The sequence below is a fragment of the Bombus terrestris genome, chromosome 3, assembly GCF_910591885.1.
Source record: "Bombus terrestris chromosome 3, iyBomTerr1.2, whole genome shotgun sequence".
Lineage (NCBI taxonomy): Eukaryota > Metazoa > Arthropoda > Insecta > Hymenoptera > Apidae > Bombus > Bombus terrestris.
Window position 1 is genome coordinate 10,332,379 of NC_063271.1, and position 25,886 is coordinate 10,358,264.

Genomic DNA, 25,886 nt, shown 5'->3' on the forward strand with positions numbered 1-25,886 from the left:
GTTATAAGTAAATATAAAGTAGACTTAATATATAGTAACGTAAAGTATAATATAAAGTAAAAGATTTATTATTAAGTTAATTACGTAAATTATTACTATTTTCAGGGTGCATATAATTTTCTATAAGAGCGGTATCTGGGTGTACCCAATACTAGATGTGTTGCCGCTGCCGTTACGAATTGTATTCTTCATTGTAATGCTTTTAATCGCCGTATTCTTGTATTTGATCGGCGAAGCAGTGGACAACTTCCTTTGGGGTAACGAATATACTAAAAATAAAAAATCTTATGCCAAGAGCAAATAGCCTCGCCCATGGTGATTAGCCGCGCTGACTTTGGTCATACATTAGCCTCCTCTAAGGTGGTGGTAAATAAAAATTAAAAACCAATTTTCTATCTCCTCCACCTATCCTCTTCCTCCTCCTATCATCCCCCAGCTCCATTCATCCTACATTACGGCATGCACGCGTATCCAATGGATAAATTTTCTTTCGGAAACTCTTAAACAAAAACATAGTAATATGTGCATGCAAGGACGGAACGCGTTAATTTTTACCCAAAAGCAGAAAGCACAAGGAGAACGCGGTCGTTAACAACTTGTTCACTTGAAGAGGGTTGCGTAGCTGGAGCATGTAGATGTGACTTTTTTCTCTCGTGTGGTTTGTGTCATATGCAACAAAGAAAAGGGAAGACTAATTGTAATAACTAAGTACACTGCACACACTCTGATGCCTGATATTCATGGTGATGTAAATTAAAAAATGCAAACAAATGGAAAGTAAAAAAAAAAGAAAAACACGGACAACACACATACGTACACACGATGCAACAGCTAGTACATTTTTATACGTTCGATATTTGTTACTCTGACAACAAAGAAATGAAATAAAATTTAGAAAGAAAGGAAGAAAATGCGTCATAGAGAAATGGTGAACTGTGAACACGTGTGTGGAATGAATGCATTGTTCCGCGTTTTGAAGGTATATCAACAGACATGTTTGCAAATACCGTTTTACCAAATACTAAAATCCGGCTGTGTTTGTACCGAGTATAGGAAAAAAGTACGTAGCAGAATGTATCGGACCGGATTTGAAAGCATAATGAAGTGAGGCGAATCGAGCAAGAGGAATATGCTTTTGCTGGACTGATCGAGCAAAGAAATCATTAGCACGTGTACTCGTGTTCACCAAGATTTGATGCCATCGATGATTCTCGTGTCGAAAACGTATCGAGTGAAGATGAGAAATGCCGTTTTTGCATTTATAACAGATTAGACTAACTTTAGAGATCTAGTTTAGCATTTCGTCATTTATATAGTGTACAAAGAAATATGACATAGTCGATCAGAAGTACAGAGTTTGTTAACGGATTTTAGTTATACCTTTAAGTAATAAGAACGTTAAAAAAGAAAAGAAAAAAAAAATGTATAATTTTGAAAGATCTTCATGAGTTTTCAATATTTATTACTACAATAAAATCAAAACATCACGTTAGCGTGATTGGCTTTATCTGTAAGTAAATTGAACTCGCATACTGGGAAGCTGTTAAACTATATACGGAAAATATCAATTATCGATAACGGGTTGACCTTATCTATAGTTACGTTCCATAAATATATTAGTAAATTTCAGAATACATTTTCACAAAGATACAATGTGTTGTGCAAATATTCAACTGAGACATTTTTGTTTATAGAACTAGATATTTTCCATTTATTTTATAAAAAATTTTGATAATAATTAGTTATTGTAACAATTTATACAAAATGGAGGCAAAAATTATTGAATAAATAATGTATTGCTAAATACGTATCGTTTTTGTTTAATACTATTGAATAAAGACACCTTTTAATGTATTTTTTTGTTAATATTATATGTATTTTGAATGTTGTATTGAAAATGTAGAATGTAATTTGTTTCAATTTGTTGCACAATTCGTCTTAACTTTTTAAGGGGAAAAAAATTTTAAATAAGAAAATAAATTCTACTTGTACATACATAAAAAAATATTTGTATGTGACTTAAGTACATTAGGATATGCATTTTGTAGAATACTGTAATATACCGAGCAACGTTAAAAATAGATTTAGATCGTTCTTTATAAAAAGCCAAGCGAAAATTATATTTATGATACGTTTACAACTTTAGTATTGTAAAATGTCATCGAATTATTTTTTACTATATTGCTATTTTATCAATAATAAAATGTATAAAAAGTAATAATATATACTACTAAGACTGAGTTATTTTAAAATAGTATTTACAATTACAGTCATGCCATTACACTATTACACATATACAGTCACACATGTAAATAACACAAGTCACATATAGCTGTTATACTGTTAAATCTTCATGAAATATGTTGTTTTCTTCCTTAGAAAATACTCTGAACATATACATATAAAAAATAAAAAAAAACTTACAAAACTAAAAAAAAACTTGAATAAGTATAGCAGTATAATAGTTATGAACTAAAAAGACAGATTTTGAACTTCACTGTATCGCAAATCATTTTTACAAAAAGTTTTTGTACGTAAAGTCGGAGGAAAAACTGACGTTACGTATTGATATTTTTGTTTTTATTTAATTGCGGTGAGATCTGTGTTCCCTTTGAGCTACAATTTCGGCTATTGATAATCTCGTCTATGCTCTGTTTTAATTCCTCCATTTCTAAAATGTCCAATGGCAACGATGTCTGCGTTGCCATTTCTCGAGCATTGCCAGTCTGCGCCTCGGACTGCATTAGTCTTGTCAATTCAGGAGAACACGAGTTTAAACTAGATGCCAGATTTCCCATTCCAGCTTTTCTATATACCTCTTTTATTTCTGCGTCACTTTTCAACTTAATATCACTGGATTCTTGAAACAAGTGCTTTAAAATGGTTTCATCTTGGAGCAAATATTTACTCCTACGGCCTTCTCTGCTCCTCCTATCACTCTCGTGACCATAACTTTTTGAACTCTTGTTGCTAATTTTACTCTTGCTACGTTCATGAGGTTCTTCAGGATCTAACATTTTAGCTTCTTCTTCTGGTTGACTGTCATCACTATCACTGTCTTGATCGTCCTTTTCCATATTTCCTCCTTCGATATCCACGTCTTTTCCTGATATTTCTTGATGCCGTTTTTCTTCACTACTTAAATTCTCATCACTGCCACTTTGCCCTGGAAATAGGAACGGAAGCAGCATCCCAGCATTCTTCCCATCGAATAGTTTAGGATTCAAGGCGCGGTCATCCAAACCAGCGCTAGCCGATCGTCTCTTCATATTAGGCACTTGAATGGGCGGTACTTTCGAATTGCCACCTATAGTCAACGCCGATAATATCTGTGCACCGAGCTGACTTTCCTGTGATGTCGTACTGCCTCTTCTAAACAGCGGACCTACTTTACCTGATCTAGATTTTCCGAAGTCTCGTCGTCGTTTCCCGCGTCGACCGCGTGAACTGCTAGCGACTTTCCGCGTTGTCTTCAATTCAGCTATTTGAACTGATATTTGTGAATCCAAAGAGTTTCTTCTAGATTCCACAGACACCCGACGTACGCTAAAGCTGATTTCAGAATCTACAGAATTTCTCCTGTTACTAGATACAGAGCCCGTTGTACCACCGACGAGTGCACCTCTACGAGTAACTAGCTTTGGCAAAGCAGCTGCCCACGTTGAACTGAAATCCTGAGAAGCTACAGAGTTTAGATCGAAGTTTAAACCGACTGGATCCTCGTGGGTGTTATGGAAGCTGATAGACAATCGGCCAGCGTTGTTGAATGTCTTTCGTTTTGCAAACGCTTGAGCAATTACTTTGTGTTTCTTCAGTCTAATAGGCTCTTCTGTTTCGCAGTTGAATGTTCTACAGTAAAATAATTTTAATAGCTTAAAAGTTAAAAAAAAAGAATGAAAGCAATGTTATATAGTACTATATAATACTACCGTCTAAGAAATCTGGTCCAAGTATCTACAGTTGAACCAGTCCACACCCATGAAGACATAAGAATACCAGCAAAAAATGGTGAAAGCAAGTGTAATTGCATTTTAGCTGCACTCGGTCGTACTTCCATTTTACATTCCGAAATATCCAAATACTTTGTTGTTATTGCACATCTGTACGTGAAATATAAAATGTTATTAAACATCGTATATTATTACGTGTTCTAATTTCTTATGTTTCGATTTTCTTACATCATGTAATTTCTAAAACTCTGACGCCATTCTTCAGAATGTTGAAATTCGTAAATGTGGCAATAAAAAGTCACCACAACTGCAGCGAATGTGAAAATCGAGAATAGTCCCGTGCGCACGATGGTCTCTCGTATTTTAGAACTTGCTCTTTCAGATATAATTTCTTGACTGCTTATTTTTAGTCGAATCAAAGTAATTAATCCTAAAAATATTAACGATAACGTTAGTTAACTTGAAGTAAAAATATCATTTTTTAATACTTATTTTCACCAAGATACTTACAGACTATGATCTTTATGAAAGCATACAAAGAAATATATTTTATTATATGAATAAAAAGTATAGAACAATAGAAAATTTAAATGAGAAAGCTAAATAGAAAAAAGATGTAGATTTAAAACATACCTCTGCATAAGAAATAACCTCCAACGAGTAAGACAATCAACACAGGGCCAAGCAAAAACCAAGCTCTGACTGCATGATTAGTGTAACCCACAAAACATATACCAGTAACACTATTTCCATCAATTTCCCCTAATGCCATGATTGTAACAGTAAGGACAAGTGGTAAACACCAAGCAATTAAATGGAAGTATGAGCCCTTCTTGTCAATCCTATCTTGGATTTTGCCTAATGCTTGAAAACTCATATGCCAAGCATATGTAAGGATCACAAACCATACCATAGCTGCCATAAGGGAGTAATACACAAGAACAAACACTACGACACATGACAAATTCTCTCCACTGAAAACATATTAGTACACAAAGTTTTTATATATGACTTAATATAAAGATTTTCAACAAAATACGACATATGTAATTATGCAACAATTTATTATAAACATTAAATAATTATAAGCTACCTCGGCTCACTCATTCTTAAGGTTCCATCTTTCCTGCACACAATTACTTCTCTGCTTCCTGTAAACTGAGCAAGCCATCCAATGCAGGACATCATAAAGCAACAGTTTATATAAAATACAACTAAAGCTGGATATTTATTTGCACTTCTCCAATCAATTAAAAATGTTATCTGAAATAACACATAAATTAGATACAATGTTATCTATTTTATATTCCTTTATCGTGACAATTATTACTTACAACTGTGAATAAATTAAATGAACCACAGATGCCTGCAGCCCACGCAATAAAAGAATGAATTTGCTTATGCTCATCTGGAGTAAAAAGTGGATCATTGCACTGTGTTCCACAACCTTCAACTCCTTCAAAAATAGCAAGTGCATTATCAGTTGGAACTAATGGCTTTAGGCATTTACCAGAAATATTAAATTTCAATTCTCTAATATCATTTTTACATAGTCTGGGAAATAGATCTGTATTTTCACATTTAACAAAACTTGGCCATATTGTGTGATTGAACACGATTCTACATGGTCCTGAAACCATTTTACACATCTCTTGTGATGGTAAATCCACCGTATCATTGATACATTTTGGCATAAATATTGAGCACAGGAGGGGTTGAACAACTGCCCAACACTTTGGCATATGTCTTAATGCTTGCAATACATGTAGTTTTTCCTGTAAAATAAATATGTAATAAATACATTTAACAAAATGAAAAATAAAATATTAATGTAAAGAATATTTTAAACAATATAGGAACAAGGAAAAAGCATTGTAATATTTAGGAGTGATATGGTCAAGGCAGGAAGTACCTGAGGTGATTTTAAATAGGATTTTTCTGACCTGAGATGTCTGGTATAACAAGAGAACAAAGAAAAGAGAAAGTGACTCTAGACTTGAAAGATTTGCCTCTTGTAATTTAAATTACATTTATAAATATATTCATATCTGAAAATACCTATGTGAATTATACTTCATGTGTAATATAATATACCTCTACAATATCTTGGGTTACATGTTCAGGTATAAGATCCAATGTAGTAGTGGTATATGACAATCTTGTACCCATACAAGTACTCCTTTGCATTTCTACACATTTTGCTGCTCTATGACAATTTAAAGAATCAGGTGGTAATTCTCTCATGGGGTACCTGTCCAGCAGATAAGTGGAATCCTTTATCCTGTGCCTGGGACTCAACTCTAAACCATGTTTCCATGTTTCATTATTACTATTCGAATTAATAGGGAATCCGTGCGCCAGTTCCGACGACGTTCGATGAAAGATTAAAAAATAATAAATCAATAGGAGCGTCATCTGAAAAAAGATTATCACGAAAAAAAAAAAAAAATTAATATTATTAAAGAAAAAAAAAAACAGTGATGTACTATATAGTGATAATTTGTTATGGGCTTTCGTAATCGGTGCGCGATTCCCCGGCATGCTATCGGCTCAATTAAAAAGAAAATGTCACGTGTACTGCACCAGAGATAAACAACAAAAGTATTCCATGAATAAAAATAGTACCTTCGGACGCATCACTTAAAACTACACGCCAATTATTTTCTGAACGACTATACAGTGCCACGGAGAAGGCTCTCCGTTTCGTTCGGACAAAGCGTCTTGCATCTTCTACGCTCGCGACAGTCGCATCCAGCATACGAACGCTCGGACCACACACACGTTCCGTTCGCTTCCAGGCCACCCACGACGAACCCGATGAACTTGCTCATACCCATACCTCTTTCCGGTGTTTGAATGCACGGGGCTGTAAACAACTTCGCGAATACCTCACCAGTGGCAGCATCGTGGTATGTGCAGTATTATCTGCGCATCGAACGCGGGAAATTTTATAAATAACTCATTCCACGAATAAAATATTAATAATACATGGTATTTTCTTTTGTGCGTGATTTTTTTAGCAATTATTGTAATTTATAGTAAATTCATTCTTTTAAATACAGAAGCAATACGTGTATCTGTATTTACAATAAAGTGAGATAAATAAATTACTCGTTAGTTCAATGAATCATTAGATTTTATGTGACAATAATAACACTTTAAAGTGTTAGTCCAACTTAAACTAACTTTTTAAAGAAAACATAAATGAACTTATTACAACTGTTACATATACATATTATTATATATATACGTTATTACATGTATTACAACCTATATATAGCATCTTGTCGACTTTGAGCAATAATTTAATATTAATTTCAATATTACGCTATATAAATAGTAATTTTATAAACCTTAAATTAAAAAATATATTCTGTTGAAATTAAGTTTAATTACTAATGTGAAGTGATATTTTTTTACAGAAACTTTTCCTAAAAATTTTTATTCCGACATCTAATTATTATTCAATAAGCCAGACAATAAGACTCGCAAGCCGCTCATTTACATAATCAATATAGATAACATGGAGCGCCGTTTTTCAATAAAATGAACGATGAAACACGTACATCGATAAATGTAACAAAAAATAATATAACGAATACGCGATATATGTATAATTTCGTAAATTATTCCAGGGTTAATTTGTCTGTCAATTATTATTTTTACTGGTGTCGACCTCTGCAAAACATTTCTGTTAAGCACAGGTGTTACAGCATGTGAATTGTCAAAGGATAATAACGTGCAAAGTACTTTTGGTAATGGTTTATTTTGATGAATATGATAAGTTCATTGTGTTAATTAACAATAATATACATTTTAGACTGACAACGTACTATTAGGTGAAACGTCGGTTTTCTTCACTTGACCTTTCCTTATTCCGGTGTAACAGGAAATATGATAAATTCCCCTATAGTTGATTAGCTGCTGGTGCTGATAATAACATGCTGTTAATATATGATAAGCCTGGGCCATATATGTTTATACTCAAGTTGGAATTAATACCAGCGGAATATAATACTACTCAATCTCTCGACAGTCTGCGACCAGTATTAGATAGTAAAGCAATCCTTAAAGTGACAGATGTATCGTAGAATAACCTGAAAAATTATTTCGATCATACCAACTTTCATTGATAATTTTGAAGTATACGAATAAGAAGGTAAAATGTTTTCTTTATGTAAAAATTAACATAAATAATTTTACAATAAGATTTCAAATAAGATATTTTATATTGGAATTTTTTTGTAGTTGAAGATGTTTAAGATCCTTTATTTAGGATTATATTTATTGCTGTTTGGAAATTGCATTGGTGATTATCCAGATAGGGACACAAAATGGCAAATGCTATGCCCAGGTTTATATCCGAGAGCTTTTACAAGTTACACACCTCGTGGAAATCTATCTAGTGGAATATATACTACCCAACCTTTAAATACCATGAAACACTGTGTCGCTGCATGCTGCACCGAAACTACATGCAATGTGGCACTTATGCATAATGGTACCTGCTATCATGTGCAGTGTAAAAGTTCCAAATTATGTATACCTTTATATAGGAAGGATTTGGCAAATGAAAATCCTCCAAGCATGGTTCTAGTTAAACCTGTAGAAGAAGATGAGATGTGGAGTGATTTGTTGGATCAAATAAATGATGATACTGGGTAAGATTTCAATTTCATATATAATATTTTATTATAACTTCGTTTAATTAATAATTATTTTAATTGATTTCTAGAGGGTTTCTCATGGATGGTACAGAAGGAGATCATATTCTTTTTGGTGGGTCAAATGGGATAAGTTGCATCACTCAAACGAATTGTTTAGAGCATGAAATCTGTGTTAAGTCTGGGGATAAGTCTGATATTGGAATTTGTCAATGTTCTACTGGATTTAAGCACAATAGTGCAGGTAATTATATCATTTAAGCGGTTATTAGAAAGATATTCAATATGTTTTAATTTATTGAGAATTTTTTAATTTGTATTAATTGTGCTAGGAATTTGCACTTTGGTGGAAGACATAGAACTTGGTGTAACACCTCAAGGAAAACCACAAAGTATAAAAGATTCTGGAACATCTATGAAGCCACCAGTAAAACGACTGCTGGTTTCTGCAGTTTCAAAAGAAGTACGCTTACCAGAGAATGAAGTAACATTATCTGCATATACTGTGCCAGCAGAACAAGGAAATGAACATTACAATTACGCTTGGAGTCTTCTAAGTCAACCAGATGGCCATACTGGCACAATGTCTGATCAGAACTGTATGACTGTTAAATTAAGTAATTTATCTGAGGGTTTATATACTTTTAAAGTAACAGTAAATGGTCCAAATACCTATGGAGAAACATATGCAAATGTTAGCGTTTTACCACGTAAGTTTTCTTATTATGCTTATATTTCCTTTGGTTATTATAATTTATTGATTTAATATTATTTGCAGCCAAGAGAATAAATCAAGCACCAGTTGCTATAATTTCACCCGCGTCGCAGGTTGTAAAATTACCGAATACGGGAGCTGTATTAGATGGTTCGTCGAGTAAAGATGACGATCGTGTTATTTCTTATCATTGGGAATTGCAACGAGGTCCTATTGGATATCATCCTAATCTAATCGATACACCTACTTTACAATTAGATAATCTTATCCCCGGCAACTATACTTTTAAGTCAGTATTGCTATTATAAATTGTTTATTTATAAAAAATTTAATAATTGTGTAATATTTCAAATCTTTTATTTTTTTAGGTTGACAGTAGAAGATTCCAATCATATCACTAATTCTACAAGTGCTAATATAACAGTTTTGAAAATAATTGATTATCCTCCTAGTGCTAATGCTGGTCAAGACATTATTATATATTTACCTCAGAACACATTGACACTCAATGGTAACTTAAGTACAGATGATCATGGAATAGCAAGTTGGGAATGGACAAAAAGTCCTTCAGATCAAAACAAGGCAGTAGATATGCAGAATACAAGAACGCCGTATTTACAACTGTCTAATTTGGAGGAAGGAATGTATACGTTTGTGCTAAAAGTAACAGACGATTCAGAACAATTTTCTACAGCTGAGGTTCATGTGTTTGTGAAACCACCAACCAATAAACCGCCGAAAGGTAATTACATGATTTTAATTATTCTTATATTTCTATCGAAAAAATCTAAGTATTATTTTATTTTACATAATTTAAAATAGCTGATGCTGGCGAACTTATAACTATAGCGTTACCCGAAACAAAAACTGTACTTGATGGTCGGAAAAGTAAAGATGATATTAAGATTGTATCTTACCATTGGGAGCAAATGAGGTAAATTTAAGTTCATACATTAAGTTCATATATTTAATTGATTATATCTCGTAATATTATAATGCAGTATTAAATTTGATTTAACAGTGGACCTAGTAATGCTGTATTTTCGGCAGTGAATGAATCAGTTACGAATATTACAAAATTAACGAAGGGTGATTACGAGTTTAAGTTAACTGTAATTGACGATAATGGAAATAAAGATTCGGACACCGTTAAAGTAAAAGTTACACAAAGTAAATAGAATTTTATCCTACACTCTATTAACTAGCATTTGTAATTACTTGACTATTAAAATTAACTTTATTACATAGATAAAAATGCTGCCCCGAAAGCAAACGCAGGTGGAGATCAGGTTGTTATAGCCCCGATTAGCGCACTAATTATTAATGGATCTCAATCAACTGACGACCTAAGAATTAATGAATGGATGTGGTCCAGGGATCCGTCTAGTCTTGCTATAGGCACTATAGTTCAGAATTCTGATAAATCGCCAATCTTAATGGTAATAATATTTAACAGTATCATAAGTAGACAACTTTTTATTCATAACGAAGTATTTTTAAATTTTATTTATAGTTGACAGATATCGTGCCAGGAAGATACCTTTTTAGATTAAAAGTAATAGATGATCAAGGTCTTAGTAGCGAGGACACTGTATCCGTGATAGTAAAACCCGGTAAATATTACAGAAAGAAAGAAATAATACTGTAATAAAGCTTTAAATAATGTATATATATTCTTTATAGACCCACAATTATTGCATTTAGTTGAATTAACATTGAATATCGAAGCAAATTTGTTAACAGTGTCGCAAAAAAATTCTTTGGTATTAAAATTACAAATGTTACTGCGGGATGAAGCATCTATTGTTGTCCGAAATTTAAGAGCGGAGCCACATACAGGCAGAGCTGTCTTAATTTTCTATGTAGAGAAAAAAGGAGGAAAAGTTGCTATGTATGGGCCAGAAGTAGTTAAACGATTGAAAGAAAAATTAAGACAAGATTCAGGCATTCTTCACTTGTCTGTTGCAAACATTGATACTGCTGTGTGTCAAAATAATTGTTCAGGTAAGTATCTTTTATTAAATATCATTACATTATAAATAACTTTGTTGTACGAAATTTGTTTTTAAATAGGCCATGGAGTATGTGATCAAGAAACAAGATTATGTATGTGTGAAGCATTTTGGATGCAAAATTTAATACAGAAATACTTTGGCAATGGCGATTCCAATTGTGGTATGTTAAAATAAATACGAAAAGTAAATTTTAATATGAAAATGAATTAAGCTGACTTGAAGTCATACTTTTTTTCAGGTTGGAGTATTCTCTATGTAATAATAGCATTATTGTCTCTAGTCGTATGTTGGGTTGGCCTCGTTTGGGGTCTTGTTTGTATGTGTCAAAGAATATGTACAGGTAAACGACGTTCACTTGGTACTAAGAAAAAACCACCGCGTTATTCTCTTCTACAACCGGAACCGGAGGACGACAGCAGCACATGTACGGCATCTTTCCTTTTATATGAATTTAGAAATAATATTACGTCATGACTCTTTATGTGTTTATTTTTATAGTTTCAACACATAAAATGGTGTTATCTGAATCAGACACGGACTCTGATGATGTCTTATTCGAACATCGTAAAGCGAAAAATAGTAGTCAAGTAAGAAACGGTAAATCTCGAAATGGCTTTATTAAAGTGGGTTCTAGAGTGAAAACATGAAGTAATAGTCACACCTGTCAAGGTTTTAATGAATCGCGCATTAAGTAAGCCATAATTTCAGGAATTTGTTTCAGGAATGTATAGAATGTAAGATTTCGTTAAACGACGCACATTTGTGTACGTTTGGCCAAAAAAATTAAGAAAACCGTAAATATTACTAGTCAGTTACAAGGCTGTAATTTTAAGTATGTATCTAGCAAGGATATGATTTCTCAGAAGTTGCCACTTGTGAAAAGAATTTGACGAAACTAGATGTACTTAATTAAGTACTGATTAGAGACAAGGAAATACACGCGCTCACTTTATTGCATCTTGTTTGATTTATTCGAAATAACACATATATTTATTGGTATTGTGTACACATATTTGAAACTTTTATTATATAATTATAGTTGTACCGCCGTATATACGCGTGCGGTATTATAGCACAATGATCAAACTTGATTTGATTACGGCCTTAGAAAGTATTGGAATTAGTATTTATATATAACAATCGTTTCTTATTCATATATCTCTTGTATGTAATACTTGCTCTTTAATACGTATATCATCGATCTTATTTTTACACTGCATATGGATAAATAATAAAATTTATTATCCATATAGTTAATGTGGTATTTAATTTCCCTTAACATATATTTTAAGCGAATCAGTTTTCGATGTTAAATAGAAATTGTAATTATTTCTTATAGCACGTGTTACAATTATAAAACAATATAAGTAACAGGAATCATAAAATGATTTTAAATTTAGTATAAAGTATTCTAAAGCACCCATATTTTCGTTTCGCATGTGTTCGCTTTAACGTTATTTATAACTCATTACGCTATGGCAAGCACGAAGTAGTGCAAAAGATATTCATACCATCCACCGACGAATTTCTGTATATGTTACGTTTCTCCATAAATCAGTAAGTCCTCTTTAATCTTTTTTAGATTAAATAATTTACGTAATTTTAATTATATCAATAAATAAATTAGCGTGACAATTTAATGGTGTCTATGGATTTTATCAACTGTTCGAAATATCGATCTATAAAGAGTTGCTGCAGTGAAAAGTCATCGATGGACGATGAAAATAAGAACAATGAATTTCGTAATAAAGACTGTATATTCCTTGAACGAAAAAATAAAATCGAAGATGGATATTCTACTGTTAACGTGGAGCCATTACGTTTCGTTAAAAACGTACAGTAAGTGCTACTTTTAATTTTTATATACATTGACATAAAATGCAAATTCTTTTCTTATATATTTTAGTAAACATTAAAAATTTAATTCATTGTTAAGAATCTAAAAATAGAAATGACGTTTGCATTGTCTAGTTCATATACACGCTATAGATTTTGAAACAAATAAAACAAATTCATTAAAAAATTAAAAAAAGAATCTTTTACCATAAAAAAAGTTACATGATTTTTTTTCATTGAACTATGATAAATGCTCCAATCCATCTTTATCATGGAATGCGAATAGACCAAATTCTGTATATCAATTTTTTGAGTTACCTTCTAGCATGAAAGACCAAATAAACGGAGATATACAAAAGGAAAGTTTCTCTTCCTTTAATACGCGGGAAGAAAAAGATTTTCGATGTCCTAGATGTGGTCAAAGCATGCAAGAACCTAGATTACTTCCTTGCTTGCATCCTATATGTTCAACATGTATTTCAGAATTAATGAGTAAACGTAAGTGATATAGAGTTAAATATTTAATGTACCTTCTCAAAAAAAAAAAAAAAATCTTATTATGCTCTCTTTTACATTCACAGCATTTGATAATTTTACAAAAAGTATTAAAACTCAAAATAATCAATCGGAAAGCAGCCAAAATAATTATTACGAAATTTGCCCTCTATGTGATGTTCAATTACCAAATGCTAATTCAACAGTTCCACCTCCGCATTATCCTCTTCAGTATCGTCTGGTAATGAGTGCTATCCGCTCTAAATTTACAAACAAAATACTTTGTGATATTTGCCCAGATGAAGTTGTTGTAAGCATTATGTCAAATTAAAATAAATTTACATCTTAAAGATGTTATACTTTTAATGTTATACATTTAAAAATGTTATACTTTTAATATTTAATATTTTTAAAGGCAGTTGTTCAGTGTTCCACGTGTCTTCGCAATTTTTGCTTAGACTGTGGTATGAAACATCAACAACAAATCACAATGGAATTAAAACCATTAAAACATTCGATAAGACCGCTAATGGAAGCTACAAAAGTACGACGTACTGCACTTTGTCAGCAACATCCTACACATGCTTTGCGTTTTTATTGTATTGCTTGTCAACAGGTTCATAATTTGCTATTTTAATTATATGTATAACATTTTTCTATTTAACAAATAGTATTTTTTATGTATATAAGATATTTTTTAGGTAACCTGTAGAGAATGTATGTGGAGTAGCCAACACAGAGGTCATGCAAGTGAAAATGCTGTTGGAGTTGCAAAACGAGTTATTTTATATTTAACGAAAATGTTGCAAAGAGCAAAAATGGTTTTAAATATGCTCCTAACGCAGTACGATCGAGATGCATTTTTAAATAGCTCTTTTGAGGAAATAAAGGATACCTGCATTTCAGTTGATTATAGGTATGTTAAACTGACAATTTTTTAAATCAATTATTTGTCAGATAATATTACAATTATAAGAAATATATATACACACATAAAAAAAGAATTAGGGATATGCTAAGACAGAAGGTATATTATAAGAGAAACATATGTAAGTAAATATACACACATATACTACTTACATACATGCATCTGAATTGTCATGTGATGATTATTACTATAGATCTTAAGATTCAATTAAGAATATTTTGTGACTGTCATTTGAGGTAAAAACTTATGCATTGCTATAGGATACAAAAAACTGTGATAAAAAATAATTGTTACTATACAAATAATTAAAAAAAATAAAACATTCCATTATATAATTTTATCCTATTATCTGTATATAATAAATGTTTATATTTGTAAAAGAAATAAAACATATTCGTGAAAAAATAAAATTTATTTCAAACCACTACCATTAAAACAGCAGTTGATGTATACTTTTTTGAAAAGAGAGGCAACATCCATAACGTAATATTGATCCACAGCAAGACCAATGATATACCCCAGGATGTCCAATATGACCATGGCCACAACCTTTATATCCACCTTTAATTACATGATATATTCTATACTGTAATAAATAATGGTGTATAATACAATTATTTAGAGAATTTATATATTACCAGGTATAATTCCTCCACAGCCACAAGTGGCTTCTTTCTTACCCCCACTTGAACAGAAAGTACAACAGTGATAAATACCAGTATGAAGAGGTTTGAATATAGACGTCCTTGTATTTTGACTGGAATTTTCTGTAAAAATTTGTATTTATTAAAATATATATATATATATAACAGAAGATCATGATGTTTATATGAATATATTCTTTACCTAATGATATGTTAGATACACCCAAGACTTTAAATCTTGTTATTATTGTATTAGCAAGACTCAATATTTCTACATTTGAACCATCTGCAAGTAATTCATTTGTAAGAGAAATAGCATCAAGAAGTTGTCTAGCTCGTTTTAATCTATTGAATTCTTGAATTCTTTCCTGTGCCTGTTTAGAATGTGATGTTGTATCATAATTCTTGAGGTTCGATCCATCGTACAAAGCCTCATTGAAACATCTGATTAAATTAGATAATTATCATTACTTATATTCTAAATTAAATGTGATTATAAACAGTATTATCTTAAATTTTTTAATATGAACAATAATATTATATTATAAATAGGATCTTCATTATTTGTGTTACAAAGATTATATAATTGTCATGTGATGTACATTCGACAAGATTCTTTATTTACTTAAAATAATGTATCATTAATAATTTTGTATTTTACTGTCATTTGAGGTTTAAGTATGTTTCTTTAATAAAATATATTTTAATAAATTTTATAATTATCTTCTTACCTAATTATATAGTCTTTAATTGTATACTATTATTATTTCCATAAACAATGTTATAATTATTTTCAATTTTAATTTACATTATTATAACGTTTTGTAATATACGTAGTTATACATGTGGGCATCGGAACAAATTCATATTTATTATTGTTGCATATAGCCTTTTAAAAGATACTTAATGTATTCATCCTTTTGATGTTAGGTTAGAGAAACATTTTTCGAAAAATATATTGGAGCCACGATTATTTGAAATAAAATATTAATTTTTTCATATCTTCATATATGAATTATCACATAATTCGATGCATTATTTCATATACATTCAAAAATATAAGTAGGCTTTTCACAAGAAACGTATAAACACGCAATAATACATTTTAGCTGCCATTGCTTAAACCAGTTTAAACTTAAACCAATAAAACAATGGCAACTATATATATATAATTTTTGCAAACCAAAACTTACTATCAAAAAAGTTGTACTAAATATAAGCAAATATGAGTAATATAATACAAAATAAATTAACAATTTTTTGTTCTAATCAATAAAATATACATATTACATTAATATTATAATAATGCCACTTATTAAACATAATTTTTGTTAATTTATTTACATACATGAAATGAAAGTTAAATAAAACGCAAATTCATAAAATAATTGTAATCTTACAATTAGTTTCCAAAATTTTTAATTATTTTTCTTCCTATTTTATTGAATCCACATTAAACATCCAAGCATGTTAAAATATACTGTTTTATTATATTTGTATGCAATTATTGTAAAATAATTCTAAGCTAGAAAAATTGTAGCTGTGTCTGTTATTAAAGAGATCATAACTTACAATATTAATTTTGGAATCAATTGTATTAAATGTAATTCAACTATTGTTAAAAAGAACTGTTATATAGTACAATCAAGTGCAACACCTAGAAAATCTTCAAATCCAATATTGATTACCCCTGCTTGCTCAGTATCCCTTACTCGGAAAGCATCTGTAAAAAGTAGTTAAAAATGAAGTTTATTCATACAATTTATACTTTTCAATATTTTTATTATTTTTAAAGATTTTAACATATTTTTATTTGTTATATGTATATATTTACCTGTAAATTTTTGAATTTGTACACATAACACAATAAATTGGTCAACTGTGATACTAGAATGGCCCTTAGGATCACTTTTCTTTATAAGAAATGATATAAACTCTGGACTTAATCTATATCCCATCTGTGTTAATGCTGCACTTAATTCACTTTCTTGTATACTTCCAGAATTATCATGATCAAAACTACGAAAAACACTTAACCATGCATTAATATAATTATAAAGAGCATGAAACTCATACAAATCTATTGTACCATTCTTTTCTTTATCAAACATTCCTATAAATGGAGAAAAAATGTTTTAGATATTCTGAAATTTATTGATAGACTAGAGTATTAAATTATAAGAATATACCTATCATAAGTCGGCAAGCAGTATCTGAAAATGTACCCCCTTGTCCATTTGCTAAAGCAGATTGTAATTCTATAGCCGTGATTCTTCCACTGTTATCTCTATCAACAGCAGCAAACCACTGCTGTACTTCTGGATTTACTTGTGTTTCAGGATTTGTTGCTCCAAACATTGAATTCTAAAAATGTATAACATTCATTTTGAAACAATAAAATATAAACAAGTGATGAATAAGCAAAACATAACATAAGTATTATCATAAATATTGTAATGCTTTATAAATAGTTATAATAAACGTGCAGAATACATTATTCTACATTTTAAAATGATAAAAGGTATTTTAATTTATTGATAAAGTATCTTTATCTGAATTGCAGGAAGATAATTACCGGATAGGCCATAATTGACGTTTTCTGTCAGCTGTCAAATAGTATTAATTACAGCGTGTATTCAATTGTTGTACTAATGCAACACAAGTGATACACAATACATATATGGAATAATTACATATATGTATGTATATATATTGGAATATATAGTTAATTAGTCATTCATACAATTAGAAATTTAATGTGTACTTAATTTTTCAATTGTACGAAATGTTACTTCCTCATTTATACTTCACGAAAGAAAGAATATATTTTATTTCACATTTTATTATAAAAATGTTAATGATATCTATATTTTTATAAGCGCTAACACTGACAGTGCCATCTTACGAATTGTTTTGCATTTAAAACGATCGTATACATACATAGAGGGTAGGGTGGTTTGTAGTGTTCGCGTTTGCTTGATTTTCTGACAGGAGCATTAGAAAGGGAAAAAACAGCTGTTGGACGTTATTTTCATCTTTGTTAAGATATTGTTGATCTCGCCATGGATGACTTACAAAATTATAAGTTACAGCTTCAACAGGTACGGCTTTTGTTTTTCGTTTAACCTAACAAGAACGATGGGTTGGCGAGTCCATTTTTGGCGATTCCTTTCTTGTTTACGACACTAGACGTTTAATGAATTTTGTATTTTACCGTTTTAGGTGGAAGCGGCGCTTACTACGGATCCTACCAATGAAGAACTCCTGAAATTGAAAATTGATCTCGAGGAAGTAATAGAGCTGACACATGATTTAATTAAATCACAACAGCAGGAAAAAAGGCAAGCCAATGGCATGGATGCTAAAGATCCTATTTTACTTGCAGTTTTGGCCAATAAGTGGAAGGTTGGTGATCAATGTATGGCACCCTGGAGCGAGGATGGCAAGTAAGTAATTGCATATATCTTTTTGATAAATTAGCAGTTATCTACAGTGGCTTTATGAATGTAATTTAAAGAATGGAACATAAATAGAAATTTGTTTTACCTATTAAATGTCATAACTATACTGTAGACTTGTCTGCAATTATAGAAAATTTGGAAGTACAGAATTGTACAGAATGCATATAAAGTGCAAAAATATATAAAATATCCAAAATATAGTGCTTCTTATAATATTTGATAGGTAAAACAATTTTATACAAAGGTTCTACCTTTTAAATATATTCTGAAATATATAAAATAATATAAAAATTTGTAGTTTAATCATAAGAAATACCACACTTTAGGTATTTCATATATTTGTATGTATCATATGCATTTTGTGCATTTTTGCTCCAAATTTCTCATAAGTGCATACAAATCTATAGTAGTAATAAGATACAACAATCGTGATTATGTTGGTAAAATTTGAAACCAATCTGAAAATGTATATACAATATCTTTTATTATTTCATTTACTTTTTTTAGATACTATGAGGCAACCATAGATGCAATAAGTGAAGATGGTGTTGTCAACATAACATTTAACGAATATAAAAACACAGATGTCACAATGCTTAGTCAATTAAAATCTGTAGCTAAAAGGCCAGCGTCAGATTGGGCAGATCAAAAGTCTAAGTGAGTTAGCAATTATTTATTAGCTTTATTTATTCATTATTAACATGATCTCCCCTTTACAATTTTGAGCACATATCAGCTTTTTTTAAGAACATTGTGGGATAAGTTTTACAAGAAATTATGATTACTAATAGTACATTTTTCTCCTTATTCCTTTATCCCCAATTGGCTACAATATTCACTCCACTGTTTGGTCTGCTTCGATCTGAAATTCCGTTATTGTTCATTTGTCTTTTGGTGTCGCACTGTTCGTGTACATCGCCGGAATCCAGGAAAAGGTAACAAGAAATAACAGATTTTTGTTGGAATATTTTTTTATTTTTCTTACATACACATACACACACATACACAAATACTATTACACATGATTTTGAATGGTATATTAGTTTGAATTCGAGTATAATAATATTTTTAGGACAAAGTAATAAAGAATTTTATGACAGTGAAGTTTAAAATAATATGTAATATAGTAATTGTAAGTAAATTTTTAGCTGTATTTACATTAATTTGCATTAATAAGTTTTTAGGTGAATTAAAATTATTTCTATTTTATCATTATTCTCATAGAGATGGAACGATTTATTAGATTTTATATTTCATGAAGTAGTAGTAACCACTTATTCTGTTTACATATAATTCATTTTACAATAATCAATATTGCTAAAATTCATTACAGAATTCATTATTCATATTTTCTATTTTTAGCCAAAAATGTTATATGGAAACATCATGGTAGATTTATCACTAGTGGTTTCACGAATGATAGGTTTATTAATTTTCAGAAAAATGCAAGCTGCTGCAGTAGCAGGTTCAGATCCTAACAAACAAAGAGAATATCTAAAAAAAAAGAAACAGAGGAAACTTCAGCGATTTAAGGAACTTGAAGAAGAGCGCGAAATGGAGAAAAACAAATGGCTAGCATTTACAAATAAAGTACTTTTCATTTTTCAAATCGTTACCAAATTTTTTAATTATTAATTATTAATATACTATGTTTTTTAACGCAGTCTTCTAAGAAAGGTGTGATTAAGAAGAGTATATTTGCAACACCAGAAAATGTAAATGGTCGAGTTGGAATCGGCACGTGTGGAGTAAGCGGTCGAGAAATGACTAAGTTCAGTAATGGTGAAAAATGGAGAAGAGGAGCATGAATACTATTGTAAATATGCAATTTATAATAATTCGTGAGATAGAACTATTGATTATTGTTATTATTCCGATAAATTTAAATTTCGAGGAAACTGAACAATTGTATGTTTTGTGTTATGAGAATGTTTCCGAGTGTGTGAATTGAAGAGAGTGTTTAGCGGTATTTGTAGATTGTGCGTAATCATTATGTTACGAACGGATAATGACCTCAAATAAATCCGGAAAGTATTTGGATTTTCTACCTTTATGAAGCGAATGGTTGTTGTGAACGAATGTATTTCTAGATTAATACATTTATGTGGGTATGACCTCGTTTGTAACCTGTAATGGATACGAATAAATGTATATTTTAAAGTCAGACTATGCAATAATGTCCAAAATGTTTTATTAAACCCATTAACAGAACAAGATTATTTTACTTGTATGATTAACTATTATTTATATGGAATTTTATATTTGTTACCTTATTGTTAAATAAATGATTCTGTATTCTAAAAAGAGTGATATACATATTTATTTAAATATGAATATTCGATCTAGTAGCGTCAGCGTCATAGTACGTTATAGAGATGAACTAATTCACTATGGTATATATTTATAGTTGATACCGTTAGAAAGATAAAAATGGTCGTTTTATCGTGGAACAACACGTCACCTGTATATATTGGTGATATATTTGAAGAGACAAAACTAATATAAGAGGTTGATAAATTTGAAAAGATGAATGTATTAAATTACTACGTTATTGTGAAGGCCTATGATAATTATCGTTTTGTTTAAAGCTCCTAAATCAAGCTCTAACCTATTTTAATAAAAATCGTCAGTAAACACTAAGTACATTTGACGTTTTCGTTATGACAATAAAATAATTCAATGTTTATATTATTCAAGTTAAATCGGTTGTTAAAAATTGTCCTTTCAAGGCATTAAATAAAATGTATTTTAACAAATAACGTAGACATGATTCTTAGGGAAAAACTTTTTATGTGCTTATCAGTTTATTATCTAAAATCTTCAGAAAATCGGAATTGATTGAAGGCAAGAAGACTGATTCAACTGTTAAACATAAGTAATTGTTATATAAAATAAATATTTTATTTATATAAAAGATATGGAGTCAAACGAAAGAAATCAATTGCCAAATGGAGATACTGCAAACAGCGATATCGATTGGTCTAGATATGGATTGCATAATAATGCAGAGTCTCAAAGAAATAATGAAGCACAAAGACATAATAGAGAATATGAAGAACTTGGTCCTGAAATGTATCAAACCGGAGCAAATGAATTGTTTGCTCAAGAATATGTAAGTGGTTAAGATAAGAGTATTTATCATTATATTCTTAAACTTTCTGCCTTTCAGAGTGCTGATCCTTGGTGGAAATCAAACTTTTTCATTTCTCAACCTGTATTATTTGGAACTTGGGATGGGGTTTTTACATCTTGTCTAATTAATATTTTTGGAGTTATTGTCTTTTTGAGATCTGGGTGGATAGTAGGCCAAGCTGGTGTTCTTAATGCTGTTTTAATAATTTTGTGTACAGGTAATAATAATTGTATTTATATATATCAGTAATGATTAGATTTAAACAGTTGAAGAATTTTAATATTTCATCATTATTTTAGTATGTATCGCGTTAGTGACTGTATTGTCTGCTGTGGGAATATGTGAAAGATGTCGCGTAGAAAGTGGTGGAGTTTACTTTTTACTATCACATGTGTTAGGATCAAGATTTGGTGGATCTATTGGATTACTATATTGTTTTGGACAGGTGGGACAATTTGTATAACTATAATATTTAGAACATTACTTTAAAACCTTTTGTAGGCGGTGGGCTGTGCTCTAAATGTTCTAGGGTTTGGAGAGTCTATGGCTGGTCTTGTGGGTTTAGAATCTACATGGGCAGAACGTGGTTTTGCTTGTACTGCTGTTATCTTGTTATCTGTTATTAATATTGCTGGTGTCAAGTGGGTCATAAAACTCCAGTTTATTCTATTATTAATTCTATTGCTTGCTGGTGTAGACTTTATGGTTGGAAGTTTTACTCATGTGAATGTTGGTAAGAGCATTAGTCTATAGTTCATGATATTTTTATTGTTACTTCTGACAAGTATAACAATACATATACAATACAAAGTGTAACATATACAATAATGTTGTATGTATATGTTATAGAGGCGGGTTTTGAAGGATGGTTATCAGGAAATTTAAAAAATAATACTTTTACTAACTATCAAGATGGATATAATTGGTTTACAGTTTTTGGTGTATTCTTTCCCACAGTAACTGGCGTTTTAGCTGGTATTAATATGAGTGGAGATTTAAAACATCCATCTACCGATATTCCTAATGGAACATTGGCAGCTGTAGGGACTGGGTAAAAATCATAATTCAAAATTAAGTGTGTCATACCCATTGCAAGAACTTAATCACAATTCTGTATTTAATTTCAGAACCTTTTTGTATTTATGTTTTTCATTATTTCTCGCGGCAACTTGTACTCGAAAGGCACTACTTACGAACTTTATGATTGCATCGACAGTATCAGCGATTTCAGTATTGCTACTGGCAGGTCTTTATGTGTCATCATTTAGCAGTTGTTTAGGTGCAATGTATGGTACACCTCGAGTTCTTCAATCTATCGCTAGTCAAAATGTAATACCAGGAATCAGTTGTTTGCAAAGAGGGGTGAGCATGATTTTACAATTATACATTTCTTCTATTATCATGTGTGGTTATAACCATAAAATAATTATTACATTTTAGAAAGGACCAAACAAGGTACCCGTGTATGCAATGTTAGTTGTTGCCATTGTCACATTAACTTTCATTATTACTGGTCAAATTAATACACTTGCGCCAATTGTTACTATGCCTTTTCTCTTGACATATGCGTGCTTGGATTATGCATATTTCGCCCTTGCACAAACATTCGATATTCAACTGTCTCGTGAACAAAGATTTCGAACACAGTCTCCGACGTTTGATCACGATTATGACTCTACAAGTAGAAATAATTCAATAACTGATATCGATAATGATCTCGATAACTTATTTCCTGAACGAATACGACATAAAAATCTTATCGTAAGTACAGGTAAATGTTTCATTAATTATTGTACGAAGAACAAAATAGAAAATATTGTATTTATCATTTTCAGAGAAATCCTAGCCTTTCTGAAAATAATATGTATATAGATTCTTCTCCAAGTATCGATGAAAATGCTAGCAGTACAGATAATTCAGAACGAAAAATTCATATCCATAATAAACTGGGAAATTGGTATAGTCCTTTGTGTAATAGATGGTTTTCATTATTAGGGGTAAATCTTTTATTACTTTACTTTATTACTTCACTTTATTACTTTACTTTATTACTTTATACATTATCAAACTTATGATTTAAGTATAATTATAACGTGAATTTCTTTTACAGTGTCTTATAAAATTATTCATCATGTTTCTTGTTCATTGGGGTTATGCTATTGCCAATATTGTTGTGGTTTTCCTTGTTTGGAGTTACATTGGTCATGCTAATCCTGCAGTTAAACCAGGTGTTTCATCCGAATTTAAATTGCTTAAATGGTTGAAAACGTCGCTATTGAGAATAATGGGGTAATTTTTAACACTATTGTAATATTCTTTTGGCAAAACTATAATAATAAAAGAGGTATTGTTCACAAATTTCAGAAGAAAAGTTTATGATTATGAACAAATTGTGGTTACACCTGTGCATCCTGGTGTAGAAACTTGTTCGGCTCAATTAAATGAGGAAAATGAAGACTTTGCTGGGAGAAGAAGATACCATCAAACAGCCACAGTCACAGGGCAATATGTCAATGTTGATTAAATATTGCACCTAGCAAGATTTTAGGGAAAAGTATTCAGTGGAAATCAGATATGAATCATTTGAAAAAGGAATTGTATAGGAATCATTTTATCATCGCATTTTAAAATAGGACGAAACGAAAAGAGAAGCGTTGGTTTAACATCCGCAACGTTATTGACCGCACAAAACTAGTCTAGCTAGGAATTAAGAACATTTCATATCTTAAATACAAGGAATTTTTTATAAAAATGTCACGTGATAGCCTTAAAAGCACTAATAATCGAATAAGGAACAAGCACAAAATATGTCATTCCGAGCAACTGAGTAAAAGGACTATTTGTATCAGTTTACTCGATGTATGTACATTAAACAGTTGAAATGCAATACTGCCAGAAGCATTTCTGAAATGGAGGGTCCATGTATTCAGTGAATTATTTTAGGAACTATTTCTTGTGACGTGAGATTATTTATTCTTTATAGCCCTTATAATTTGGAATAAAATCATAATATTTTATGTATCATATGAAGGTATGAAGAAAACGATGCTGGATATCAAATCATTTATATTAAATACTTTGTAAATATGTAGTGATAACATATTTATATGCTATTTAACATTTTTATAAATGTCGCTACATAAATAAGTATGTTACTAATAAAATATACATACATATAGATCAATAATTAAAATATGAATCTTTATTTTTTGTCCCATTTTCTCTTTTTTAAATGGATATGACGTGCAAAGAACACAGTATTGTATTATTGAATTATAAAAGACTTTGGGTTTAGAGAAATTGAAATGAGAAATAAAATGTGCTATTAATTTTAAATTTTTGCAAATGTACTACTCTAATCCATTACACGTATACAATTAATATTGGCGGGATTTTATATTTTGCAAATTACATTATATTTATAAATTTTTTTGACATTATGTTGTCGTATACAAAATTATATTAATATATTTGACCACATATAAACAAAACAAAGCAGTATTTACTAGAAATAATTGTTTGAATTCCACTACTTATTAAATTTTAATAAAAATGGACTTCCGGCTTGACATTGAATTGACTTGCATTGTGCTTGCAAAAATAGAAGTGTTTGAAAGTTCGAACAGAGTGTTTGATTATCTTGTGCTACTTAATTAAATATAAAATGTGTGTTCTTAATTATTTGTTACTTTATCTTTTCATAGTATTAGAGTCAGTACGCGTCATATTATACGCGAATATAGTTTCTATATTCATCCCTAAACTTGTTCATTCGTGATCTGTAGTTCGACGATATAATGATCTCGCGTGGGAAAATTTTCAAACTGAAAATATGCATTGCATATTTCTGTACAAACAGGTAAAAATCTTGATATTATCGAACAATGTCGACATTGTCAACAATACTCAAACTTGCGAATAGGATTTATTTATAAACAATTTCATCTTTTAACGTTTTCAGAGCTTACGTTCGGGTTCTAGTGTATATATATATATAACTACTACAGTACAGCGAAACGACTTTATGCTACCTTCTCTTGTAGTG

The 25,886-nt window shown here is 30.6% G+C and overlaps 8 protein-coding genes across 21 annotated transcripts in view; 5 read left to right on the forward strand and 3 right to left on the reverse strand.

Moving 5' to 3' along the window:
* Positions 1 to 1,806, forward strand: part of LOC100646531 (androgen-induced gene 1 protein) — a 14,711-nt gene extending 12,905 nt beyond the window's left edge. For 5 of the 6 annotated variants that reach the window (XM_003394586.4, XM_020868504.2, XM_020868501.2 and 2 more), the window contains exon 5: positions 106 to 980. In XM_003394586.4, the coding sequence (XP_003394634.3) occupies positions 106 to 304 (199 nt within the window). In that variant the 3' untranslated portion in view covers positions 305 to 980. Of the gene's footprint in view, positions 1 to 105; positions 981 to 1,053 lie in introns of those variants that run through there. The other variant, XR_002308957.2, reaches the window with a different exon arrangement.
* Positions 659 to 6,799, reverse strand: LOC100645866 (protein smoothened). 3 transcript variants are annotated; one of them, XM_012321207.3, is made up of 9 exons: positions 6,576 to 6,799; positions 6,045 to 6,365; positions 5,285 to 5,725; positions 5,044 to 5,213; positions 4,584 to 4,924; positions 4,179 to 4,380; positions 3,930 to 4,100; positions 3,395 to 3,849; positions 659 to 3,307 (listed from the first exon to the last, which is right to left on the reverse strand). In XM_012321207.3, exons 1-9 carry the CDS (start codon positions 6,585 to 6,587, stop codon positions 2,559 to 2,561), a joined length of 2,862 nt encoding a protein of 953 aa, XP_012176597.1. In that variant the 5' UTR covers positions 6,588 to 6,799; the 3' UTR covers positions 659 to 2,558. The 3 variants fall into 3 exon arrangements, with proteins under 3 accessions (XP_012176597.1, XP_048260375.1, XP_003394628.1); XM_048404418.1 differs by having other exon boundaries at positions 659 to 3,849; positions 6,202 to 6,365; XM_003394580.4 differs by having other exon boundaries at positions 659 to 3,849.
* Positions 6,800 to 7,596: 797 nt separating this feature from the next.
* Positions 7,597 to 12,596, forward strand: LOC100645747 (dyslexia-associated protein KIAA0319-like protein). Of its 3 annotated transcripts, none has more exons than XM_012321202.3 (15): positions 7,597 to 7,705; positions 7,771 to 8,109; positions 8,199 to 8,611; positions 8,686 to 8,858; positions 8,947 to 9,324; positions 9,393 to 9,618; positions 9,698 to 10,071; positions 10,152 to 10,263; positions 10,351 to 10,499; positions 10,578 to 10,768; positions 10,843 to 10,942; positions 11,013 to 11,333; positions 11,403 to 11,504; positions 11,583 to 11,768; positions 11,843 to 12,596. In XM_012321202.3, exons 3-15 carry the CDS (start codon positions 8,205 to 8,207, stop codon positions 11,989 to 11,991), a joined length of 2,868 nt encoding a protein of 955 aa, XP_012176592.1. In that variant the 5' UTR covers positions 7,597 to 7,705; positions 7,771 to 8,109; positions 8,199 to 8,204; the 3' UTR covers positions 11,992 to 12,596. The 3 variants fall into 3 exon arrangements, with proteins under 3 accessions (XP_012176592.1, XP_020718259.1, XP_048260641.1); XM_020862600.2 differs by having other exon boundaries at positions 7,633 to 8,109; positions 11,843 to 11,941; positions 12,053 to 12,596; XM_048404684.1 differs by having other exon boundaries at positions 7,633 to 8,109.
* Positions 12,597 to 12,744: 148 nt separating this feature from the next.
* LOC100649803 (tripartite motif-containing protein 45) lies at positions 12,745 to 14,938 on the forward strand. 2 transcript variants are annotated; one of them, XM_012321206.3, is made up of 6 exons: positions 12,745 to 12,901; positions 12,972 to 13,183; positions 13,506 to 13,678; positions 13,762 to 13,985; positions 14,091 to 14,291; positions 14,377 to 14,938. In XM_012321206.3, the coding sequence occupies exons 2-6, from the start codon at positions 12,984 to 12,986 to the stop codon at positions 14,614 to 14,616; spliced, it is 1,038 nt and encodes a 345-aa protein (XP_012176596.1). In that variant the 5' UTR covers positions 12,745 to 12,901; positions 12,972 to 12,983; the 3' UTR covers positions 14,617 to 14,938. The 2 variants fall into 2 exon arrangements, with proteins under 2 accessions (XP_012176596.1, XP_048260642.1); XM_048404685.1 differs by having other exon boundaries at positions 12,745 to 13,183; positions 14,091 to 14,219.
* A 58-nt stretch (positions 14,939 to 14,996) lies between these two features.
* On the reverse strand, positions 14,997 to 16,363 carry LOC100649687. The gene is made up of 4 exons (XM_048414730.1): positions 16,350 to 16,363; positions 15,450 to 15,691; positions 15,242 to 15,370; positions 14,997 to 15,164 (listed from the first exon to the last, which is right to left on the reverse strand). The coding sequence occupies exons 1-4, from the start codon at positions 16,361 to 16,363 to the stop codon at positions 15,034 to 15,036; spliced, it is 516 nt and encodes a 171-aa protein (XP_048270687.1). The 3' UTR covers positions 14,997 to 15,033.
* LOC100646287 (peflin) lies at positions 15,450 to 18,319 on the reverse strand. 3 transcript variants are annotated; one of them, XM_048404686.1, is made up of 5 exons: positions 18,188 to 18,319; positions 17,437 to 17,611; positions 17,082 to 17,360; positions 15,979 to 16,970; positions 15,450 to 15,691 (listed from the first exon to the last, which is right to left on the reverse strand). In XM_048404686.1, the coding sequence occupies exons 1-4, from the start codon at positions 18,242 to 18,244 to the stop codon at positions 16,879 to 16,881; spliced, it is 603 nt and encodes a 200-aa protein (XP_048260643.1). In that variant the 5' UTR covers positions 18,245 to 18,319; the 3' UTR covers positions 15,450 to 15,691; positions 15,979 to 16,878. The 3 variants fall into 3 exon arrangements, with proteins under 3 accessions (XP_048260643.1, XP_003394632.2, XP_048260644.1); XM_003394584.3 differs by lacking the exon at positions 18,188 to 18,319 and adding an exon at positions 17,823 to 18,144; XM_048404687.1 differs by having other exon boundaries at positions 15,555 to 15,691; positions 16,820 to 16,970.
* Positions 18,206 to 20,874, forward strand: LOC100646101 (survival of motor neuron-related-splicing factor 30). Of its 2 annotated transcripts, XM_003394583.4 has the most exons (6): positions 18,206 to 18,348; positions 18,470 to 18,693; positions 19,216 to 19,365; positions 19,638 to 19,643; positions 20,148 to 20,298; positions 20,373 to 20,874. In XM_003394583.4, exons 1-6 carry the CDS (start codon positions 18,310 to 18,312, stop codon positions 20,514 to 20,516), a joined length of 714 nt encoding a protein of 237 aa, XP_003394631.1. In that variant the 5' UTR covers positions 18,206 to 18,309; the 3' UTR covers positions 20,517 to 20,874. The 2 variants fall into 2 exon arrangements, with proteins under 2 accessions (XP_003394631.1, XP_003394630.1); XM_003394582.4 differs by lacking the exon at positions 19,638 to 19,643.
* A 230-nt stretch (positions 20,875 to 21,104) lies between these two features.
* On the forward strand, positions 21,105 to 25,029 carry LOC100645982 (solute carrier family 12 member 8). Its single transcript, XM_003394581.4, has 10 exons — positions 21,105 to 21,820; positions 21,878 to 22,058; positions 22,141 to 22,286; positions 22,343 to 22,574; positions 22,691 to 22,892; positions 22,969 to 23,203; positions 23,282 to 23,602; positions 23,677 to 23,838; positions 23,952 to 24,130; positions 24,206 to 25,029. Exons 1-10 carry the CDS (start codon positions 21,626 to 21,628, stop codon positions 24,363 to 24,365), a joined length of 2,013 nt encoding a protein of 670 aa, XP_003394629.1. The 5' UTR covers positions 21,105 to 21,625; the 3' UTR covers positions 24,366 to 25,029.
* Positions 25,030 to 25,886: the final 857 nt, after the last annotated feature.

Coding starts and splice junctions, on each gene's coding strand:
- LOC100645866 (XM_003394580.4), bottom strand. Junction 4,925..5,043: donor TTAAGAATGAGTGAGCCGAG/GTAGCTTATAAT, acceptor ATATGTTTTCAG/TGGAGAGAATTTGTCATGTG. Junction 4,381..4,583: donor AGGTTATTTCTTATGCAGAG/GTATGTTTTAAA, acceptor TAATATTTTTAG/GATTAATTACTTTGATTCGA.
- LOC100645747 (XM_012321202.3), top strand. CDS start 8,205: ATGTTTAAGATCCTTTATTTAGGATTATATTTATTGCTGTTTGGAAAT. Junction 10,769..10,842: donor ATAAATCGCCAATCTTAATG/GTAATAATATTT, acceptor TTTTATTTATAG/TTGACAGATATCGTGCCAGG. Junction 11,505..11,582: donor CAATGGCGATTCCAATTGTG/GTATGTTAAAAT, acceptor ACTTTTTTTCAG/GTTGGAGTATTCTCTATGTA.
- LOC100649803 (XM_012321206.3), top strand. CDS start 12,984: ATGGTGTCTATGGATTTTATCAACTGTTCGAAATATCGATCTATAAAG. Junction 13,184..13,505: donor CGTTTCGTTAAAAACGTACA/GTAAGTGCTACT, acceptor GTTACCTTCTAG/CATGAAAGACCAAATAAACG. Junction 13,679..13,761: donor TTCAGAATTAATGAGTAAAC/GTAAGTGATATA, acceptor TTACATTCACAG/CATTTGATAATTTTACAAAA.
- LOC100649687 (XM_048414730.1), bottom strand. Junction 15,371..15,449: donor TGTATCTAACATATCATTAG/GTAAAGAATATA, acceptor AAATTTTTACAG/AAAATTCCAGTCAAAATACA. Junction 15,165..15,241: donor CTGTGGAGGAATTATACCTG/GTAATATATAAA, acceptor ATGTAATTAAAG/GTGGATATAAAGGTTGTGGC.
- LOC100646287 (XM_048404686.1), bottom strand. CDS start 18,244: ATGCTCCTGTCAGAAAATCAAGCAAACGCGAACACTACAAACCACCCT. Junction 17,612..18,187: donor CAAACCACCCTACCCTCTAT/GTATGTATACGA, acceptor ATACATTTTTAG/AATTCAATGTTTGGAGCAAC. Junction 16,971..17,081: donor ACAAATTCAAAAATTTACAG/GTAAATATATAC, acceptor TACTTTTTACAG/ATGCTTTCCGAGTAAGGGAT.
- LOC100646101 (XM_003394583.4), top strand. CDS start 18,310: ATGGATGACTTACAAAATTATAAGTTACAGCTTCAACAG. Junction 18,349..18,469: donor ATAAGTTACAGCTTCAACAG/GTACGGCTTTTG, acceptor TTACCGTTTTAG/GTGGAAGCGGCGCTTACTAC. Junction 18,694..19,215: donor CCCTGGAGCGAGGATGGCAA/GTAAGTAATTGC, acceptor TACTTTTTTTAG/ATACTATGAGGCAACCATAG.
- LOC100645982 (XM_003394581.4), top strand. CDS start 21,626: ATGGAGTCAAACGAAAGAAATCAATTGCCAAATGGAGATACTGCAAAC. Junction 22,575..22,690: donor TTTTACTCATGTGAATGTTG/GTAAGAGCATTA, acceptor TATATGTTATAG/AGGCGGGTTTTGAAGGATGG. Junction 23,204..23,281: donor TCAGTTGTTTGCAAAGAGGG/GTGAGCATGATT, acceptor ATTACATTTTAG/AAAGGACCAAACAAGGTACC.